We start from the raw sequence: 23,189 nt of genomic DNA on the forward strand, positions 1-23,189 counted from the left end.
AATTCTAATCTTATCACTTTTATATCCTCCTTTACCGTAACCCACTGAAACACCAATTTCCTGAGAAGGTTACCCTTGGATTTGACTCTGCAAAATGATCCAAAGCACTAACATATATTAATATAATAAAGGCTACTTGGTTTTTCAGAAAGACCATGCATATTTTAAATCCAAGGCTGGTTCATTAACTGGGATACACAGTCATAATACCAGATGAAGGTCTGACCCACTGTATTTAGTGGTCATGAAAAGTTTCAGACCAATAGCTGTGGGTTTTGAAACTGTTCAGGCAAAAGATTTCAACAACGGTAGTGGAAGTTCTACTGTGTTGTCCTGTGAATGTATGACAAACCTCACCTGGAAGGAGCTGGAGGATCCTGAAATCCTTGGCCTTTGCGAAAAATTATTGTAAATACTTTCCTTTGATACAGATTTGCCTAAACTCTTACAGTCTAAATTCATATGGAATGTGGACCCATAAATGGATGAAAAGTCTGGTTCATCTTTGTGCAGCATTCTCATTTATAGAACTCATTACAAATCTTATTCTATGTAAGAGATGAAAACAAGGTTTAGTGATATAGGGAGATTTTGAGCACTTGCTGCAAGGTGGCTGTCAGTAGTGCAGATTTTTAAAAATTACACACTTAGCACCAGTTGAAATTACTCCAGGAGAAAGAATCAAGGCCACTTCACTACAGGCACCTAACAAATTTATCTGAGAATGTGAAGGATGCATGGTCACCATTTGCCAGTACATGAATTTCAGAGTACACTGTTTTGTTAGACAAATGGTGCCCAAAGCCTTCAAACTGGATTGTGCATGCAATTATTATTTCCACTTGTATCAAGTTTATATCTTCTGGCTTTACGGAACAGACACTTTTCTAATTTTGGTTAACTGTGTAGAATGGTGGAGTTGATAAAGGAAAAAAATATGAGTCAGAAGCTGCTGGGACCTAAAAGGTGTTGTCTTTGTTTAGTTAATTTGATGGGAAAAAAAACCAACAAAAGAAATCCAACCTCTAGACACAACTTCTGAAATCACCCAAATAAATTCCACTTTATTTATGTTGAGCATTACGTAAGGATGCATAGGGCAATTACACAAACGTCCCTGTTCTGTATCAGATACTTGAGGAAGATAAGCAATATTAGTAACCCATGTTAATCTACAGGTTTTTACCTTCTCTACCTATCATATATCTCTAAACCCCAAAACAAACAACCAAATGAATCCAAACCAACAATGAAACCCCATTGTGGGGGGGGGAGGGGGGGGCAGAACAAAAGCAACCACAAAAACCCCCCAACTAGTTTCCTCACTTTATGTATAGACAAAGTGAAACTAGGATATTGGAATTGACAAAATAGAGATACAAGGCTACAGCTGAGATATGGTTGATTGTATCTCTAAGCTATTGTGAATACTGGAAAAAAGGCAGTTATTTAATTGAGCTATCCAACTATTTGCCTGGGCATGGTTCTTTAAAATCTCCCTTTCTCTATTTAGTTTCTTGTTTTTGAAGCAAATAAATATGTATGCACTCCAGGTTTATTGTTACATAGTTAATGTTACAGTTCAAAATCATTGAATATTCTTTTTCTACGCTTCTCAGAATGAGTGCTCATTTAAATCAGATATTATGAAAACCAGATGACTAATCCTAAATTCAGGTGTACTACCACTCAGGCTAGGCAGATTGCTAGTTGATCATGCTAAGATGCTCCCTTATCCATTATTGGATCTGAAAAAGAGGAGGATTAAGAATTATCTGACTTCTCAGTTAATGTGCAAATCATCTAAAAGCTCAGCTTAGAAAGGTCTTAGAAAGCAGAACAGCACTAAAATAATAATAATGTCTTAAGAATTTTTAATAATATAAATGTGCCATATCACGTTTTTAGAGTGAAAATAGAGTTTTGTGGTTTCTATCTCAGATGGTCTTTTATCTCTCTCTTCCTGTTTTTGTAATTATGTATGAATGTCTAGAACTCTACTTCTAATTAAAATTTTTTTTATTGCAATTAGAAGTTGTCACTTGGGACAAACTCACACTGTTGGAATTTAATAACAATTATATTATTTTCAGGCAATAGTAGAAAATAATTTGATAAATATCTTTGGAAATGACCATTAATCTATTTACTTTTAACAAAGCATAAGGCAGGGAGGGAAAAGTATATCTTGGGAAATACATTTGTATAATGGATCTATGATCTTTGCAGGGGTTTTGTCTGTAATACATATTTCTAGTATCTTTCTCTGGTCTTGGTTATGTTGAAAAACACCCTTCATTGAAAAGATTGAAACACTATTTTTCTGTATTTTTAAGAAACAGGAGAGTCTGTGAACCAGAAGGCATCTCTTAATGTTCCCTCTCTGCATTTTTAGGCTAGTTCTGCTGTTTGCTATAGTAATATTTGTTTTAGCATTTCTATCACTCCAATATGTATACTTGCCTTTCAAAATCTGTGAAAAGTATTTAAAAAGAAAAGAGAAAATGCTAGTATTTCAAAACCCTATTATAATGCATTTTCAAATATGTCAGACACATCTTTGTTAAAATTAAACCAAGGATTGGTTTTGAGCGAATAGCCCTATATCCTTACAGATGCTGTGGATGGATGCATCTAAGCTGCTTATTATATTGATGGGTTTTGCTGCTCTGCAGCAAATGAAAACAGGCAGCTGCTTCCTCCATCAAAGCAAAAAGCAGCCTGAGTTTTTATTAAACGAGTGTTCATTTCTTCTATTGCCAAAATTCTTACACAAAACAAAAGAGCAGTTTTAGCACATTATTGCTTAACTAGACATGAACAACTGACAGCAAGTGATAAGCCTGTCTGCTTTTCACAACTGGTAATCATTTTTGGAATAGATGTTTTAATATAGTTGAATATAAAATTTTGTAATTTACATCTACAATGGTACATAAATTTATAGATCCAGTTTTTTGCAGGAGAATGAAGGCTATAATCACAAAAGGTTTGTTCCAGTGTTGTTTAATTTTTAATAACTATTTGAAAACTAGGTACCCCCCCCCCCCACTCCACTCCCAACACAAATTCATTCATTTGAAAAAGATGTTAAAGACAATCATACCAGTAGATTTGTACAGTTGGCCAATTTTTCTTATGGAAGGGATATGCGTACATTTACAGCTTTGACTTGTTACTGTATTTCCACATCAGTTCCACTGAGATTCTTAAGTTTGTGCTCTATAAGACATTTGCAGATTGCAGACCATCATGTTTCCCTCCTAGTCGTGAATAATAATGAGAGTGAAAGTGAGAGATACAGTTCTGAGGCCATTTTGCCTAGGCTGAAGATCTCAGCCAGTGCTTATACATATTTTTCAATGATCTGAATATCATGAATTCTGCTTTAGATTGGAAGAAAGACAAGAGTTTTCTACAAAATGTATGTGCATAGGGAAAAATGTTTCTCTTTATATTCTCTTCTCTTTTTTTCCTGGTGTTCTTGTACCTTTTCAAACTCACTTATAGCATTCCTGCTGTGGAAAAGTAAGCTAGCCATTCTCCCTGCCTCAAATTACTCCTCTTCACTGGACTTAAAAGGTGGTTTGCCATCTGCAAAAGCCAGGTGCAGTAAGGCTCAGATATAAGGTACTGCTGTAAAGGCTATTAAATAATTTTATTTTTTCATACTGTGTGCATTTATTGCTGAAGTTACTCACTTGTAAATACTCTTAGGGTAAATTTCAGAATGGAAAATCTCAGATTGGACAACTGGACTTTCAAAATATGTTAGCTCTTAAAGATGCTGGTATATGAGGTGGTCAAATCTCCAGAGGGGCACAGTATTTGGTAGCTGTCCTCCTTTTGAAAATCTGCTCTCAGATCCATTTTTGTAGTAAATAATTCTACAGTTCCAGGCGCACCATCTGCAACTAACTTGCAATGATGATCCTTTTTTTATCTGCATCTGCTGTAGATAGGTGTTAACTTAAAATTTTGTGTACTGAAGACAGTTAAACAACAAGGATTTTCTTCAGTGAGTTTTTGCCTTGCTTAGCAATTTCCTACATTTCTTCATTTTACTAAAGTGAGCAGGTTTGTCTTTGGATTATTATGAAAGTTATTTTCTATGGAATGTTTTCACTTCTCTATGCATGCATTTTATGGTATCTAAAAATTAATATTTGCAGTATTAGTGCCTTATTATGTGTGTTTGCATTGTTTAATTCAATAACTTTAGGTGGGATCTTAGGTAGCAGGGATTACCGATTATCCTTTCATCTGTGTCTCATTTTGTGTGCTGTGTGGATAAGGGAATGAAAATAAAATCTTTGCTTCCTGATTATCCCAAGCAATATTTTATAATGGTAAAATTATATTGAAAAGAGGCTTGAGGTAAGGAGTTTGAAGAAAGCTTAGAGCTAGAAATATTTTTGAGAGCTATCTATGCCAACTAACTACAGCTGTGCAATTATTTGCAGGTAATCTTTACTCAAGCAATTACTCAGATCAGAACACCCATGTTATATGTTACTACTGAGGTGTATTTGGCAGACATACACTGTGCCTCCACCTGGTATCTAGTCTTAATTGTGCTATTCATAATTTCATGTTCTAGCTTTGACTTGGAAGTGAAGTTTACTGCTCCACTGACAGAAGGGTTCATAATATTGATTAGAGTTTAATTTTGAAATTGGCTCCTAAGTACTGTGCTGTTGAACCTTGATTTTGATCCACTCTCTTACATCTCCAGCAGAGGTATTACCCTCAGATCTGCTTACCCTCAGCAGATGGACTGTGCTTCTTGCTGTGCACGGTGGTGGTGATCCACAGAAAAGATAACCAGGATAAAATTATCAAACTTATCTTCCAATATGACTTGAATACAGTCACATAGTCAGTAGAAAATAAGGTTTTATACTGTAGTATTAAGGTTGTGACAATGCTATAATACTCTAAGAATGGAAGAACCTTATTTTAAGATCCCAGAATTCCTTATGTTATATTCCTAGAATAGCTTTTTCCAGTAAATACCTTAGTTTTAGGGATTTTCCATCTTCTCTACAGTCTTTTAGCAGAGGTGATAGGGAATAATTGCCTGTCCGGACAGGCCATTAATTTAACACCTCTGCACAGTCTATTCTAGTGCTAAAGATTTTTCTGCTTTTCCACTAACCATGTGTCTCGATGTGGAAGGATAAAAATACCTTACTTAGGGTCAGAAAACAGTTCGTCGTTGCTCAGTGAAGTTGTTGGTATGACTTTTGAGACATTATTCATCACTTTGCCTGAAAATGCTTTTCTTGCCTCTCACTTTGATGACTATTAAAGCAAATAAGATGATTTCATGTAGTCAAGAATCAGGACATACTAGAAAAAATATCTTTTTGAGTGTATTCATATGGGGAAAATGACTGACTTTTCAAATTTAAATTGTCTTTGCTTTTGAGGGTAAAGATAGGATTGCTACTAAATTTACTTGAGTCTTCAAATGAATAGGAAGACGTCTCATAGTTTAATAGTGCAAATAAAAGACAAAATTTGAATGTTGAGATCAGATGTCTGTACATGGGGCTGTGAGAAGTGCTAGGGAAATGTGAAAATACTTTCAATTTGGCTTAGCTTTGAAATTAACTTCTTAATCTGCTAGCATGAGTTAAGCACTTGTGGGACAGCTTTATACCTCCTACTCAGAGCTCTCAGGGACAGCTCCCCTGTCACCTCCACTTGTCCCTATGTTTCCTGTGTGTAGTGTTGGCAGACAGTAGAGAAGAGTTCAACTAATCTTGCACTATCCCAGTTAAAGTAATCAGTAGCTACCGTGATTTCTTTGTACCTGTGGAGCACTGCTGAGACATAATAGCTCCAATAGTCAGATGTCTTTCTTAAAAATACACATCTCAAAATTCTTTTCTACTGACATGATGTTCTTTAAGAACTTCACATCAGATCTCAATATTTGTTATCCAAAGGTTGACAGCATTCTGTAAAATATATGGTAAAAAGCAACAGGAGGAGAGAAACTTTTTTTTTTTTTTAATACTGGATAATTTATTTCTGGTAGACAATTTTCTGTACTATCAGAGTATTCAGCATTTTTAGATTTGTTGCAGAAGAAGCACAGGCTTTGTGTAGCTTTGGATGAAAAAACAAACATCCTCAGAAGGCTGTCTACATGTGGCTTAGTCCACATTGCTTGAAGGTTGCTCTAAGAAACTATTGTGCCATGACTAGTGCAGAAAGACCTGATACTTTCCAATACCAAGCACTATGGGAGTGATAAAACTAACTTATGTTTCTTTCCATTATTATGATTTTTTTTTTATGTTCTATTCTTCTGTAGGAATAGCTTGGGTACCTTTTCTTGGTTACATTGTACCTCATGGTGTAAGCATGTCTTGCATTATTTTTCTCAGTCTTCCCATAATTTCATTCTGTGTGTCTAAGTAACTTAATCTGTCTCTGTCTCTTACTTTGGTTCCTGATGTGCAAACTTGAGATAGTAGAAATTCATAATATCATCAAGTTCTTGTGAGGTAGACTCCATGGCTGTGGTGATGTTTTATGACATGGTGACAAGTGCTGTAGGAATGTCTGTGTTTTGTGATTCGTTTGTGATGCCTGCACTGTGATGCATTTGTAGCATTACTCTATTCACCATTGTACAATTTAATGATGATATTTTTCTACTCCTTCTACTGTAATATGTACCATAAATCTGTCTGAAAGTAGACATTGTCTTTCTTATGGCATTTGTACTGAGAATCCTGCTCCATCCTAGTGGTAAAAGGATACTTCAGGAGTTGAAATGCAGGCAAGGATGAGCTCTGTCTCTGTCCCATGTGTTCAGACATACCCATTCTTGAGGGTCTCCTTTGAATGCCAGTGTAACTTAATTTTTCATATGTTTCAATAGAGATTCCAATGCTCTCTGGCAATTAGTCTCTGTTTTCAAGTTGTAGTTATCAAGGTGGTAAAGATTTTTAAAACCTCCAGTAAATGTCACAAAATATTTATTTTTGCAAAAAGAAACTCTTGTTTCTCTCTGTTCCATCATACAGTGAGATATTTAGCCTCTCTCTCTAGGACTTGTAGAATATTTATAGCTTGAAAATATAAGCACCATTTGGGGGTCTTTTGATATGCTTTTGCCTTTTTTGCCTATCTGTAAATAGTTTGCTATTGTGTAAGTAATTGTGCATGTAAATAGGTAGCACACAATATTGTGTAATTGTAATCAAATTCAGAAATCAAAATGAGAATAATTTTATTTTAAATATGAAAGAATTATTTTAGGTGTGTTCATAGGAAACTTAATCCATATCCATATGTATGTGTTTGCAGGAAATAAATTATGCTTTTCACAACGTAGTAGTAGTTGTTAATTCATAGGAATTCTGCATTTCTGCATTACAGCTGTATGTTTTCTAACAGAAGCAGAACTATCTTTCTTATACTTGCAACTTCAAAATGTAGGTCATTGTGTTGGCGAATGTAGGTCAGAGTGAGGAGGAAGAAGACAGAATGCAAACTCCTCCACATGGATCTTTAAGCTTATCCCTGTTTTGAAGGTAAAGAGGCTTACCTACCTGTTCAGGCACGTGAAGCTTTTCCTTTCACTAAAATTAACACTGATATCCTGGCTTCTGGCTTCTTGGCTTAGCTGGGAGCACCGTGTGCTTCCACGCTTGTGACTTGTTCATGAAAGGCCTCCTGACTCCTGCTTCTTTAGCTTCCAGGTGCTTGTACCATTGCTGAGGTGACTCTTCCTTCCCTGTGGGGGAAGGCAGTGGGAAGGAGCTGTGCTCATTGCTGGTGTGTGCCTAAAGAAAAGCATTGTCCTTGCAAAGGTGCTTCACCCTTCTCTCAGCACAGAGCTATCTGATACACCTGCAGTTCCAGCCGATATCAACATTGAAATGGCAGCAGGGGAAGGAACAGTGACCCCTCAGAAAAGATTCAGTGACACCATTCAAAGTGCCCTCTCAATAATAACTGCAGAAAAGTGAGAGACATTTGACTGAGGGTACTGAAAAGTCAGATGTTGAAGGATGTTTGCTACATTTTTAAAATTCACACAGGCTAGAAGTTTGCTATAAAAGCGTTTCAGTTTTTTATGTTTGTGGGTGTGAGGATTTTTGTAATGTGAGATGCAAGTATTATAAACGGTGTTAAATTAGCTGTGTCTTCACTAAATATTAAAAAAAACTTTTATTGCTTGAGTATACACCAGTCACTGCAAACTGAAATATTCTTTATGTTACACACTAAAATATTTAAACAGTCATTATATTTATTGCAAAATCTGTCATTTTAGCATATTTCAGTGCTCAAAAGCATTGAAATGCTCAAAGGGAGATGAAAAACCCTGTACAATTCATAGTGTATGTTTCACTAAAGAATGGGTAGTCTTGTGTGAATATTTTATTTTAACCCTTTAAATATTTAACAAGTCTAAGAAAAATAGCACATTCAAAAACACCTGATCGCACTGAACTGTCATAAACAGGACACATACAAGTATTGCATTAGTAGTTTTGTCATACATGTGTATCATCAGTCCAATTTTTTCCCTTTAAATATATTTTTAATACAAAAGTTATATGTAAAGTTTTGGACAAATCCTGTCTTGGTTTTTGCTTGATCCAGATGCAGTTAAGACATTGTTAAATTTTCCTTATTTCTCACTAGGAGTAAGGGTAGTTCAGAATACTTACTGGACAGAAAGGACTAATTATATTGATGATGGTTTCACTTAGGCTTTAAGTGATTTAAAGGATGACAGTTTGTCTCCCAAACTCCTGGTTCTGTTAAAAATGTAGTGATGTTTTTAGCCTTGAGAACAAAATATGGTAAAAATGGCCTAAAGGATACACATACATAGTAAGCTGCATGGAATTCAACTTACTTGTCTAGAAATATCTAAAAGATGCTTAATATGTCAAATAAGTTTACTGGAACCGTTGAAATGTCTGTAGTTCATAATATGAAGTTTTTGTTTCAATTCTCAGTGTTGTGTGTTGGTGGAGGGGGGAAGTAAACTCTGGATTTTACCTGCGGACAGACATGTAAACATGGTTTTTCATTGCTAAGCAACCACAGATGAAAAACACATACAACCATAATTCAGCTGCATATGCCTTTGATTCTTCCTCCTTTAACTTTGGGAACCTTTGCAGACACAACTCAAGTTCCTGAGTCTGGTTTCCTCGGGCCCCCTCCAGCAATGAAGTCTGGTGCCTGCAGGAGAGCATTCAAGGCACACAGGATCTGTGCTGCCCTCTCCACGGGCCACAGCACTTCAGTTGGACATTCCAGTCAGGTGGGAAACTGGTCTGACAAAACAGCCAGTTTCATGAGAGACTGGTTTTGAAGAAATAAATGTACATGGAAGCCTCCAAGTAGTTGTCAATGTTGATGATGACCAGTAAGTTTTATGATGGAAGCTAATTAATTAATTAATAATACAGATTAGGTGCAGAAAGGTGATTGCTCCTGGCTATTTCTGTAGGAGAACTAGGGGAATTCAAATGAAAATGGCAGGGAAGCAAGTATAAAATGAGAGAGGAGGGGTTTCTTTATACAGCAGGGTGAAACTGTGGTGCTTCCTGGTGCAGCTCTAGAAAATTTATCACAGAACAACCAGAATAATCCTTCAGTGCCTGTTAAGATGAACTTAGCACTTGTATTTCCTGTTCTCCTTCTTCTGAATTTCTTGAGCCACAACTAGAAATCACACTTTTCTTGCCCTAGTCCTGGATTTGTCCTTAGCCTGTGCTGCTTTCAGTCAGACTGATGCCTCACCTAACACAAACTAAGAGAAAAGGAGCTAAATAAAAAGAAACTGGAAAGAAATGGAGTGACTGTAGGATGGTTATGATGATGGTGATGATGATGTAGCTAATGAAAAACTAGAGGGCTCCTGTCCCCTGTTGTAAATAGGCTACAAGGCAAAGTTGGCCTTTAATCTGGCCTGGCAAAAACAGGTTGATGTTCATGTGAATGCCCGAGTGAATTAAATTTTATATGACTTTTAAAGACTTGAGTATTGCATAAATATATGTAGATATATGTGTATGTTTATGTGTGTGTGCATGTATCTAAAAATTTCTGATCATTAGTTGTGATGAAATCTATGAAATACTCAATTCCAATGCTTAAATCCTAGGTCTTCTTTTTTTTTTCTTTTTATTTATGGCAAATATAGAAAATAAAACAGGGGGTAGAGCTCTGCAAATGGTAATATGCATTCAAATATTATTTTAGACCAAAAAAAATCTGTTCTAAGAAGGCAAATATCTTTGTTTTATAGGTCTCTGGCCATCTGAAGAAGTGCTGGCTTACTACTGCCTAAAGCATAATGAAATATTCAGGTACAGAGTTAAACATAAAAAGATATTTTCCAATCCCTAGTTTTATTGTATCTGCATGGTAAAGATTGCTATGATTTAAGTCTTCAGATTAAATTTAAAATGTTCAAGGTGAAAGCATGTTGCTCTTAACAAAGAATTCTCAGCTGCCTTTGGGTACTAATATTGCACAGCAAGCTTTCTGCTATATGTCAAAGACTTTTGATTTCCACTCAAGGCATTTTATTTCACTTTGATTTTTGGGAAACAAAAGTGAAGCTCCAATCGATCAGTGCTGATTGTGAAGGTCAGGAAAAATAAGATATTCTTTAAACTGACATCTGTTGCAAAAGCAAGCAAAATATTATCTGATGAAATACATAAAAATCACTGCTTATAGTAAGAGGAATTTGCACCCATTTTTAAGTGTTGTGAAACAGTTTTGAAACATCCTTCACTTTTATTCAAAACTTGTAGAAGTCAGCTATCAAGGCTCCAATAGGAACATCTAAATATAAAATCCGTCCTGCATCCACTTTCCTTCCCCCTGACTATACTGAGATTTGCACTTGGAAATCCTTGAAGTTTCATTGTCTGGGGGATGAATAGGGTGCAAAAAAAGCTATTATAACAATGTATTTGGAGGCAAAAATTCTGTTCTGTGTGAGGGTGTAAGGCAAGTACCAAGTAAACCAGACTTGGATAGAAATCCCAGTCTGTGTAAATATGGCATTGGGTAAAATCAGGAAGATGAATTGTAAGTCTCTGCCCCTTGTACCAAATGAGCAACTTGCTTAGACTCCGATCTGTAGTCAAAGACTGTCGGGTTTGTTGTTGCTGCAATGGCTTCCGAGGTATTTAAAAGTCCTTTTTCCCAGCCCCTCGCTCAAAGAAGAAGTCGGGATTTTCAGCTTTGGTTTTCAAGGTTGTTTATTTTCTCTTATCTAATACATTCTTTTTCGGACCTGTGGAGGTCCGTCCAGCAGGTCGGGTTGAGGCACTGAGCGCCCTCAGGGCACTGTTACCTTTTTATACTAAAAACTACGTGTACTTCATTTACCACAATTTTCCAATACTTATCACCTATGTTAGACAGTCTGTCTGTATCCTAAACCAATCCAAAAGTGCCACCATCACAGTAGAAGATGGAGGACCAGAAGAAGGAGAAGGACAGGACACGCCCAGATTCCTCCATTTTGCCTCTTGAACCCCCGTTCTAAAAACCCCAAAATTCTACTTTTTCACCCTGTGATAAATTTACTATCATTCTATTCAAACCCTTGTGGCTTGCAACTCCTCGCACAAAGTTGGTAATTGTTTCCATGGGCAAAAATTGAACTCACAGTGTCTTTGACTCAATGCCCTGGTCTCTGAGCCCCCTGCCAGGGTCTCGAGTCCTCCAGAGCAGTCAGAGCAATGTCCTGGGTTCTGACAAAAGACCTGGCACCAAAGTGTGCCGTGGTCCATAAAGCCTCATTCCTGCTCCATCCACCACCTGAACAAGTGTGGCCCATTAGGGCAGGCAGCTCATACACCTGATGTGGCAGCCGCTACTCCTTCCTCCCAGGTTGGCTGTGTGCCTTCTGCTGCTGTAGGGATGTCCCTGTAGCACTTTGCTGTCTGGCCCCATGCTCATATGTTCTACTTCTTCTGCAGGGCTCCTCACAGTAAACCTCCTGTGCTGCTCACTCAGAGGGTATTTTCCCAGTTTGGGTATGCAAGCTGCGATATTCAGAGACAACTAGCAGTCAACTTCCACAGAGTAAATGGGCAGTTTCACATCCTGATTTCTCAGGATTATGCCCTTCTGACAGTACTCTCAGAGTAGAATTTCTTATGTGAATTCTCATTTATAAATGTCACTATATATTGCCTGAGAGACAGATAAAACTTTTAAAACTTGCTAGTAAGGGAATTGGCACTGAAATAAATTTCATATGCATAAATATTTGTGTGTATATGTGAATGCTCATTTATTTTGTATATAGAAATTTGTTCAAAATGCACTAAAAGCCTTACACTGGATACTTTCTGTGTTTATTTCAGTAAGTATGATTCTTATAAAGGAGTAAGTGCCTTATAAACCTTATATATAGACATGTGTTTATAGTTTTAATATATAATACACTAGTTTTAGAAAAACTAAAACTTATTTGAGGAAAAACCTATAATCATTCTGTCTAAAAATACAAATCGCAGATTTCCCCCTTTTTTTTTAATATTATTACTGGGTTTATGTACAGCTTGTTCCTCCAAGGTATGTCTTTCTTTTGTCTCATTTTGATTAAATAGGGCAACTAGACTTTTTTCAAATAAAATTTGTGGTGTCTAAGAAAAATAAATCTAACCCATCCAGACAGTGAGCATTATTATACAGTCATACAGCCTAGTCTGCTCGCCTCAGTGAGCAAAATATCAGCATCTTTATACTGATACTGATATGGCATCCTAGATGCTCTTCCTAAATATCAGTGTTGAGTGAGTAAGGAGGTGACCCTTTCACATAAAAATAGATTTCCAGATGTTAATGTTTTAAGGGAGAGGAAATGGTGCACCAAAAAAAAGCAACCAAGAAACCCTCCAAAAACCAAACTGAACCAAACAGTTTAGCTAAAATTCCATTTTCTGCCTGTCAGAAGTGTCTCAATGGGAATGCTCCTGCCAGCTGTAACAGTTGCCACAGATTTTGCTATAAAGCAGCATGTTCCTAGGCTGAGGCTCTGCCTTGCCCCAGACACTGCTTCACACACAGTTTCGGTGCAGGGTCAGCGTCCCTCCCTCCTCCCCTCCTGGGGCATGCCATGGCTCTGGAGGACATTCTTTATGGCTCCCCCTGCAAGCTCCCATCCGGCACACTCTCTGCACCAAATTATATTTCACATGCACGTCTTAATAACAGCACAGTATGGTCTAAGTTAAAAGCAGCCTTTTAGACCATGTATTCAGCCCTTTGATCGGGCTCAGTTTAGGCTCTTGACACTAACTTCGTTTCGTTTTCTGAGGCTTAACCGTTTGCCGTTCCCATCGTTGTTCATAACAGCATTGTTTGTAGGTCACTTGCAGTTTTAAGTGCTAATTGAAGGATCAGATTTCTTCGTGTGTAATTATTCTGTGGTATACGGCTTGCTTTAAAACTTCTCTCTTTTTAATATAAAAAGGCTTTTAGGCATAACTGTATGGAGAGATATATAAATAATATTAATTTCCCCATTTACTTCTCTAGCTGTTTTTGCAAGAATGAATGTGGATTAACATTGTTATCCTTTCCTAACAATTATCTTTCGCTACTCTAGCTAGTTTAGTTCTAAAAGACAGAGCCATTGACAAGGGAAAAAAGGGAACCTTCTCAGATTTTTCAGCTCAGCGGTGGTAATGTTGCACTGAACACTAATGAGGGAACCCCCACTGATTTGCCTGCTTTGTGACTTTTCTATTTCATAATTATTTTTAAAACGCAAAACGACATGAGGTAGCCTAGTCATGTCTCTACAACTTCCTGGTAGCTCAGTTCTTACTGCAGATGGCAATTTGTTCTTGTAACATATATGTCTCTCTGACCATTTTCATCTAATTTGTATGGGTTCTACCATTTCCTTTCTCTCTTTCAGGGACCTTGCTGTGTGTGAGCTAGGGGGTGGCATGACATGCTTGGCTGGGCTCATGGTAGGTCTTTTCTCAATTCCAATCCCATTCAGAGGAAGAAACAAAAGGAAAAATGTTCCAGTGCCTCCAACTGCTGGGTCAGAGAACTGTCAACAGCCTCAGCTGCGGTCAAGCTGCAGAGTCTTGAGAGACCTTCTAGATTGACTTGCTTTCGTATCATATTGATTTTATGGTTGCCTCGATGAGCAGAAACATTTTACCTCGGTGTAGTCAATATCTTTTGTTGTGACATTCCAGGCCACGTACTGTCTGTCTTTCATTGCCATAGCCGAAGCTTTTTTTTTTTTTCAGATTATAGTCCCATTTGCTAAGATACAGGAATAGCCTGGCGAATCACAGTTGGAGCACCATGATATAGCTGCTAATGTTTTGCCTGCATTATTACACCAACAAACATGATCCAGAGCTCTCGGTAATTAGATTCTTTTGAATTAGATTGGCCATTCAGGAGAGTCGTTCACCATTCTCTGGGTTCTGAGTCATGTATTCAGGAGATATTATGTAGCAGTGCAGTGCATTAGACAAGTTTTTATGTCTCTACAAATAAAAGCATATTGTTACACTGATTGGCATTTGACAAACCTGTCGCTCTTATACAATGTGTCGAGGTTACAGCCCAATGTGCGAGCATGTCAAAGCTCACAAAAAAATTACCCTTACAAAGCCATCTGCCTGCAATGCAAAGTTATATGAAGGGCATCAGGCAGTCAGACAGAAGCAAGCTGAAAGGCAGAGTGACAGCCTTGTATGATGGCTCTACTAGATAAACAGAAGCCCGCAAATGAAAGCCTCTCAGAATACCATCATCGGCTGTCACAATGCAATTACGGAACAGAATGATAGCAAGATAGAGGCTCCCGCAAATGGAATGATAAAAGTATTGACTGATTTGATTGAATGATTAAAATAATGCAGACATAAAATGAAAAAAGATTGAAGATTGTTACAGAGAAATAGGTGAGGAAGCATGATACTGAAGGCTTGTCACTCCTGTCTTCACTTCCACATAGACAAGCATATTTGCTCATTGTTTGCTGTGCTCTTTTTTTCAGGTTGCTATTTCTGCAGATGTCAAAGAAGTTCTGTTAACTGATGGAAATGAAAAGGCCATCAAAAGTATCCTTATTCAGATAGAAAACTGGTTTGTTGTGCTCGTTCCTTTTTACTGGCTGAGTAACAATCGATATAAAGACAGACAGCATGGGGCATATTAAGAAAAAGTCCCCACATAAGTAATTAAAAAACAGATGTGGAATATCTTGAACAGAGCAGCAGCTTCCCCCATAATAAATGCCACATTTTCTCTGTTAATTAAAAATGCACATGTTGGTATAGAGCATGTACTGTAGTAAATATTTGCCCCGTGGTTGAGTGCTGGAAGATTCATGTGCATATGCTGCACATTACAGGAGGTGTAGCAGGGAATCAAATCATCAGCTTCCCTCCATGTATGCGTTTTGCATAAGGGCTAGATTTTTTTTTTTCCTACTTTCAGATACTAGCCCCTTAAAACATATTCAGCATTCATATATTTTCAGAGCTTTTCCAGCATATGTTAAAATGTTTCATTGTCGGTGCTAAGTTATAACTGCCTACAAATTGCCCATTTAGTCTGCTTAATCAATTACCAATTTATCATTATTTCTCTTGATGTAAGATTGCAAAACTCCTCTGTCCCTTGTAGAAAGTATTTTATTGTATTTCTTATATTAGAATAAATTGCTATTATGCTCTTCTAATATGAACAGATAGTTCATAAAATTGAACTGGACTTAGGTTAAGCAAGAGAATGAGTGAGCATAATTTGTGGCCACATTAAATATCAGCACAGAACAAGAACAGATATATACGGTGAATACTAATAGCCCTTAGAAATTGAGAGGAAAAAAAGGAAGATATCTATTTGCTTTTGTTCCTTGATAATCTTTCCATTTACATTTTCAAGCAGGCTAATTTTTCAGGTTTTGGCCACTGCAGCATCAGAATTATTTCTTTTTGATATTTGTATATATTTGAGAGCTAATGTACTGAGTACTTAGTAAAAAAACAAACTAATCTTTAGCTTAAATGAATTGCAGTTGCTGATGCCTGTTAAAACAGGACACATTTCAGTGCAATAATATTAGCTACTACCTTTAAAAAAACTTTCTCAGAGGTAACTGAGGTAACTATAACTGCTGACAACACATGAACAATTTCATGTTAAAAACAGTCAATCCTAGATCATATCTGTTAAAACTTGAGGTAAGCCTGCGAAAAGTCTCTTTTTCTTGAAAAAGCAAGTTCTCACCTGTTTTCCAGGGATTATTATTTTGTTAAATTCTAATATGTTAGACTGGTGTCTTAAGGAGGAAGTTTTCATTATTCTGTGTATTTTAATCAGCACCACCTTTCCAATCTTTCTTCCATGTCATTATGAAGATAAAAAATGTAGGAGAAAAGAATGTTTCAAAACTAGTCCAACAAAACAAACTCATGTTGTATAGAAGCATAGATATTTAACAAAAGGTCGTTTTACCCACAAAAAGCTTCAGGTGAGCTCAGTAATCATCAAGTCAGCAAATGTCTTGCATAGCGGATTCCATAAACATACCTGAACTTTTTTGAAATTTAGAAGTCTTTTATAACACGAAAAATTGGCAAGTGTAAAAATATCCACTCAGTCCTTGGAATTAAGCAAATAAAAGTGCTTTTATTCCTGAAAAAGATACTGTTAATATTATCTAATTATCACACCTTAGTTTTTCAGAATATGTTTCAGAAATGTCTTCTGTTCCCAAAAGTCTCACAAGAGGTCTTCATCTGTATTCACTCAGTGAATCCCTTTCAGGGAAGTGATTGGTGGAAGGCTCTAACAGGAATTTATTTTTCTTTTTTAACATTTGGTGCTCAGAAGGCTCAGCATTCAAAGTGCTTTTATTGTGTTGGATTTTACAATGGGCTTAATATTAGCAGGGTGCCAAAGTGCAGCAGGCTAAGAACTTTACTGTGTAGGTGAAATGTATTCTTAAAAGTGCACATAATAAAATTTCTGTTGCATTTTATATGGTTTATAGACTTCAGTAGTAATTTTATGATCTGTCTTACGGTAATTTCTTTTGCACTCTTTTCTATAGTGACTGACTGTAATAGAACTTTAGGCTAAATTTAGACCTGTTTCAGCCTCACCAGACTCACTGAAATCAGGGTAGAATTTTAGGTGTAATTGGAAGTAGTATTCACCCCAAGTGCCACTGGCTACAAATTATGTATTTTTGCTAGTTCTTATTATTGCTGATGGTATTTTTTTGATTGTTTAGCATACCAAATTAAAGTAATGTGGGATAAAATACTGCTTTCTTTTCTAGATTCTGCTCTTCAGGAATAGTTAATGTCTAGTATTATGGTTTTTATGTAGGTATTATAGATTAAAATAATCTTGTTTTAAAATTACTGTTTACATCTTCCCTTTAAATTTCTTAGGAAGCTTAAATTACATGCCAGTCATACTATAATATCCAAAAATTACTTTCCAAAAAGTAAAAGTGGTTGTCAACAAAAAAGAAAAAAATCCCTGTCAGAAGCCAGGAAATCACCAAGCAAGCCTGCTAATTATTCTTAATGGGCAAGATGAGCACATTAAGAAACAAATGAATACATCAGTGAAATGTAATTGAAAATCGACCTGGCAATAGTGCATTGCATCTGAGAATCTGCCTTTGTATTATCAACATCATCATAATTATTGTTGTTTTTGTTGTTGCTATCACTATTCAGTGAGCATAACTAACAGCTTTGCTTTGTGAATCTCAAGCTTTTGACGATTTGATTTTTCATTTGATTTTTGACATGCTTCCTATTAGTCTCCATTTCATACTGCCACATGGAGTATTCACTATGTATGTTTTCAATATCCATATTAGGATACGTTATTGAAATGTTAGAAATTTAAAAATTTTAACAAATAAATTAAATAATTGTTGCCATTCTAACTCTCTCATTGTGAAATGTGTTGCTATATTTTGTATCAGTCAATGATCTTATGTATGATGTTTATGGAGGTTTTTAAAAGGATGCTATGACTTGAGTTGCTAGACCATTTCAAAGACTTCACTCTAACTCCTTTTGCTTATCATGAGCAGGGTTGAATTGATTCAATAGATCGTTTATATTGCAAAATCAATAAAATAAAGATAGGTGTTACTCCTTTTGCCACTTTGTTCAGAACTTTATTGCTAATTTAGTGTGTTTTATCTAAGTTCTTTCAGTATCATTTAAATAAGGAAAGTTTTAGGATTAAAACTATAGACATTTCAAGTGATAATAGAGATATACATGGGCAGAGTTATCAGATTCATCCCCTGTTGTAATTTTGGATGATATGCATTCAGATAGAAACTTTCAACTTACATCTGTGACATAAGTCAGTCATGAACACCAAATTTTATTTTCTCAAAACACTGGAAGCATGTTTAGCACTTTGACATTTCCAAATCCAAGGATGAGGTTCATTTTAGTAAAAATTGTCTCCTATTTCAGAGAGGCTGGGTGCTTTCTGCCTTAGCTCTATTTCACACCATGCACTGGTGACTTGAACTACTGTCTGAAAGCATCAGTAGTACAAAACATTGTTACAGTGCACTATAATGGCCATTAAAATAGAGTGTATGGATCTTTCAACAGTCCAGGGAAACTTAGGTTAGAAGGGTCATGTTTAGCCTGAATGCCTGAAAATATGGGCTCCTAAATTATTTTTTAAATCTAGTATTAACATGTTTATAGCCATTATTAATAGTTTTGCTCAGTTATATAATTTAGGTGCAGTGTAGCTAATTTATCAACAATGTTATTTCTGCCCCTCTTTAAAAGTAGTATGGTCTGCTCATGGAGCTATTTATGCCTTCCTTTTGCTGCCCAGGTGTAGACCAGTCATTTACTACTCCTCATTACATATTGTGGAAACTATTTAAAAGGCACATCCAAACTACAGAGATTTGTTTAAACCAGTTTTCTGTCATCTCATTTCTAGTTTTTACTTCACAAAATACCAGTTGTCTTTTCCAGTGTTTGGATAGAGACTTTGCTGAAATAACTTTTCTTAAGTAACCAGTTCTATTAGGAAGGAAAATGATGTGATTTCAGCAAAGCAAAGAAAAGGATATATCAAAGCAAAGAAAAAGGTATATCAACAATATTTCAAATTAGCCTGACTCTTGTATTCAATTTTCTTATAAGAGCACTTTAAAGAGATCTGACATATTTTGTGGACCTAGAAACATCCATCTAATTAGCATCAGATTTCCTATACCTTAAATAAAAAAGAAGGATCTTTTACATCTTTACCAAAATTGTCCATTTAAAATAATTATTTACATTTGAAAGTGAACCATTCAGGAATGTATGGATTCACACTGGATAATAATTCATATTCTCAGAATTTTCTCTTACTTGCTACACCTTTTCCTTCCAGTGGCTTCTCACTAACCACATGTGATCAATCATGACAGTTGTCTTTCTAGCCATAGATGACAGGGCCCAGCTTCCCTTGAAAGTTTTCCATGCTTTAACCTGCCTGAATGGCTACCCAAATTTGTGACATGAACTTCCAAACTACAAGAAGCTGAGACACAAGGCTGAGGTACTGTTGTGCTATTTAAGGCACTTATTGCTTTCCACTCTTTTAAGGTGGTTCCTGACCATTCTCAAGAAAGCAAATGGACTAGAGACTCTTTTGCCTATAGGTTAAGGTGCTCCTGTTGTGTGTTGGATTCACCCAGACAGAGCCACGAACATAGGTGTATCTCTTGTGGGTAGGGTCTTAAAACACACAAGCCTCCAAAATCTCAGCATTAGGTATAGTGATAACACTGAAAAGTGGAAAACAGCACAAACTAGAGTGGACATTTAGTGGTTGTAAAAATTTCGGTTCTCCATGGTTGTAATTCTTATATTTGTAAATAGTTGCATTTAAATATCTGAGGTATGGGACATCTTTTTTCACTTCCTTCTATTGCTACAGGGCTAGAAATTCCTTAAATGAAAGAGTAAATAGAAGTAGGAAACTAGAGCAAATTGCTGCCTAGATCTATGGCTGATGTGCTGGAGTAGCAATATAAAATGTATGCTTCTGAATAAAAATTGACTCTTAGCACAGATTAAAGAAGAACAAACAGATAAGAATATTATGAAGGCATTATAAATGGAAAATAGTTGGGTTTATTATTTTTATTATCGCTCTAGTTTTGTAGATAATTCTTTGTAGATAATTCTTAACAATTGTACTGCAGATGTAAATGAGATCATCACAAGAAACCAAAATGCTGGAGTATTTAAGGCTCAGAAGGTTTCAAGCTGGTAAGATTGTACTTTTTTTACTGATTCTTGCATGTACTTCTGTATTAATATAGATGTGAAATGTATGCAAATGTGTGAAAGTGTATTAATATAGATGTGAAATGTATGCACACATGTGACCTGTGTTACTGATACTCACACAGGTATGTGTATGTAAGTAGGTAAGTGATGCAAGAAAGAAATTTAAAAGTATTTTTAAAAAATAGCAAATACAGTATGATTAACCTTGGTGACAAACCCTCTCTTTCCTTTTTATCTTTTTTTAAATTTACACTGTGTCTCTTCAGTGTATGATTTAGTGCATGGTTGAAATTTGTCTGCTTCAAAGTCAACACTACCTGTTGTACTGAAAATGAGATTTGGAATGAATGTATCTAAATCTCTGTCAGATTTCATTTTAAATAGCTCTGAAAATTTAGGGTGACAACAAATCCCATTTGCCCCTGAGTTGGATGTTGTTGGAACATCCATGGGAGGTTTTTTGGTCATCCTGTTTGTGTGATCATTATGTTGTCACTGCGAAGACAGATGGGGAGATGGGAACCAAGAACAGTGTATTCATCTCTCACTGTACTTTAAAAGTAAATTATAAAGCATTTCATATTTGTGGTATAAGGTTAAGAATTAGAAAATGGTTACCTAAGAGCAAATAGTCCACTGTTATTTGTGTATTTAATTTTTTTTTTGATGACTCACATTGCAGAGGAGCACTCAGTCCTTCTAAAACTGGCAAAAGTAAAGCTGAAAAAGGGCTGAGGAGGGGAAAGTGTTAAAGCAGAATAAGCTTACTTACATAGAGGGTTAAACCTGTATGGTTTTAATGGCTATCATTCATGTCATTTAATCCTATGCCTATGTAGCCATTCTATGTAGGGAAGTTAGTTCAAGTGAGCACTTAGGGCTAGAAAAATTCTGCCTTCATTAGGGTGTGTGTGCATATAAGTTAGAGATACATCTCTGCATCCTAATAAGAGCCTGCAAAGTAGAGAGAGGCCATGTGGATCCCAGGAATGGTGTTTCAGGTTCCATGTGCTGAACACCTCTTGCGAGCAGCCTCAGACACTCTGCTGAGGAGAGGCTGTATGGTATGTCCATCCAGAAGCTCAGATTTTTTTTTTAGATTTCCAATTGTTCTATACGTTGTGTGAGATTTCAGATTTCATCCCTTGTCAAGACTTCAAACCTGGTCTTTTAGATATCAATCAAAAGCACATTTTCTACCCTGTCCTCATTTACATTTATCTAATGCTTAAGGTCATTTGTGATCATTTGAGTGTATTTCAGCATATGGAATCAGTGAATAATAGATTTCAGCCTCACGCTGTGAAGAAAGATTGTGTTTTCACAAGACATGATGTTGTTTACTGGGTGTTAATAATCACTAATTAATAAACATATCTAGGCATCATAAAATGTTGCATTTTAAAGACTAAAAATGTCAAGTGTTTAACTTCTTGAGTGCAATAGCGTTTGAGGCATTATTTGCATAAATAAAATAATTAAATAACAAAGGACTATATTAAAACATAAGACTCATTATAACACTTGATTTTTAATTCTACATTCTTAAGGGTTTTGCAGATTTGTTGTACAAGTATAAAGTTTTATAAAATGGCTATTCAAATGACTCTTTAATGGATTGATCAGTCCTTCAGATTCAGTAATGACGTGGTGCAGTAACAAAGTTATATGATCCCTTCTTAATCCCTTGAGGGAACTAAAAGGCTGATGTAAAGTCTGAAGTAACCTCAGAAAGTGTAGTGTTTTGGATAGAAGAATGCAACACTGGCATGCAAAGTGACATTCAGTAACTTCTTTTACATTGATCATGCAAATGAATATAGTGATGTCTGTAAGTGACTTACTGAGCATCAATTTAATCTGGAGAAGGCATCTTCTTTCTTATAATCATTTAGACAGCGTCCAGTCTTGCAACTTCACAGTGGCCAGTGCAAAGTTAAAAGATTCCTTCTGTATAAAAGATGATTCAGAATAGACTCTTCTCACAGCACCTTCAACTTATGTTAGGATCTTGCACTCTCTTCCTGGCACAGGAACAGAAATTATCAGTATGAGAGCAGTTTGAGACTGTTCTGGATATTTAAGTCTATGCCTGGAAAGTATGCCAAAACCTGCATGGAGCAAAAAGGAACAATCTGGTATCAGCCAAGAGAAGTTAGATTAAGACAAGCTGCCATACATTTATTTATTTAGATTTATACAAAATGCAGTAAATGAGCACTTATCTAGCCCTCTGCCAAGTCTTGATTATTGTTTAAAAATACGGTAATGTAAGCCAAAGTGGCAGTTTGTTATATTGTGTGTTATAAGGTAATAATAGTAAAGAGTTTACTTTGCGGTGGATATACAATTCTATTTTATTTTTATTTTTCATTTATATGCTCAGGATTTCTTGCTTATGTTTACTAGAAATAGGTACAGTAATACCAAGTTACTAGTAATGTCTGGCCATAGTGAAGGGTATTAATACTGTGTATGGGTTCAACAATTTTATTTTTTTTACAATTCAGAAATTATCCATGAATTGCATTGTTTACCCTATAACTTAGCATACGTTTCTTTGTACCATCAGCTGTTACTGGTTTGACATGTTTTATCATTGACATGGTTTATCATTGTTTTAACATGTCCACCAATGATTAAATTAACAACAAAGTCAAGAAATCCCTACTTCTTGTTTTCTATTTATTGTAATGGGGAAATCTTCCTGACACAGCTGTTAGAGTAGTAGAAGTTTGAAAAGTTGTTGTTATTACAAATGTCATAATGGAAAAACTTTACCAAAGAGGAAGGCTTGCAATGTATTCTGCAGGTTAAAAGACTCAGTCTGTCCTACCGACT

General features: G+C 36.0%; 1 protein-coding gene across 2 annotated transcripts in view; it reads left to right on the forward strand.

The window, feature by feature from the left end:
- Window positions 1-23,189, forward strand: part of CAMKMT (calmodulin-lysine N-methyltransferase) — a 212,990-nt gene that overhangs the window by 158,181 nt on the left and 31,620 nt on the right. For both annotated transcript variants that reach the window (XM_071427548.1, XM_071427557.1), the window contains exons 4-7: window positions 10,295-10,355; window positions 13,940-13,994; window positions 15,047-15,110; window positions 20,261-20,327. In XM_071427548.1, the coding sequence (XP_071283649.1) occupies window positions 10,295-10,355; window positions 13,940-13,994; window positions 15,047-15,110; window positions 20,261-20,327 (247 nt within the window). The remainder of the gene's footprint in view (window positions 1-10,294; window positions 10,356-13,939; window positions 13,995-15,046; window positions 15,111-20,260; window positions 20,328-23,189) is intronic.

Source organism: Agelaius tricolor, unplaced genomic scaffold (assembly GCF_023055355.1).
Source record: "Agelaius tricolor isolate 1412-34295 unplaced genomic scaffold, bAgeTri1.0.p SCAF_1, whole genome shotgun sequence".
Classification (NCBI taxonomy): Eukaryota; Metazoa; Chordata; class Aves; order Passeriformes; family Icteridae; genus Agelaius; species Agelaius tricolor.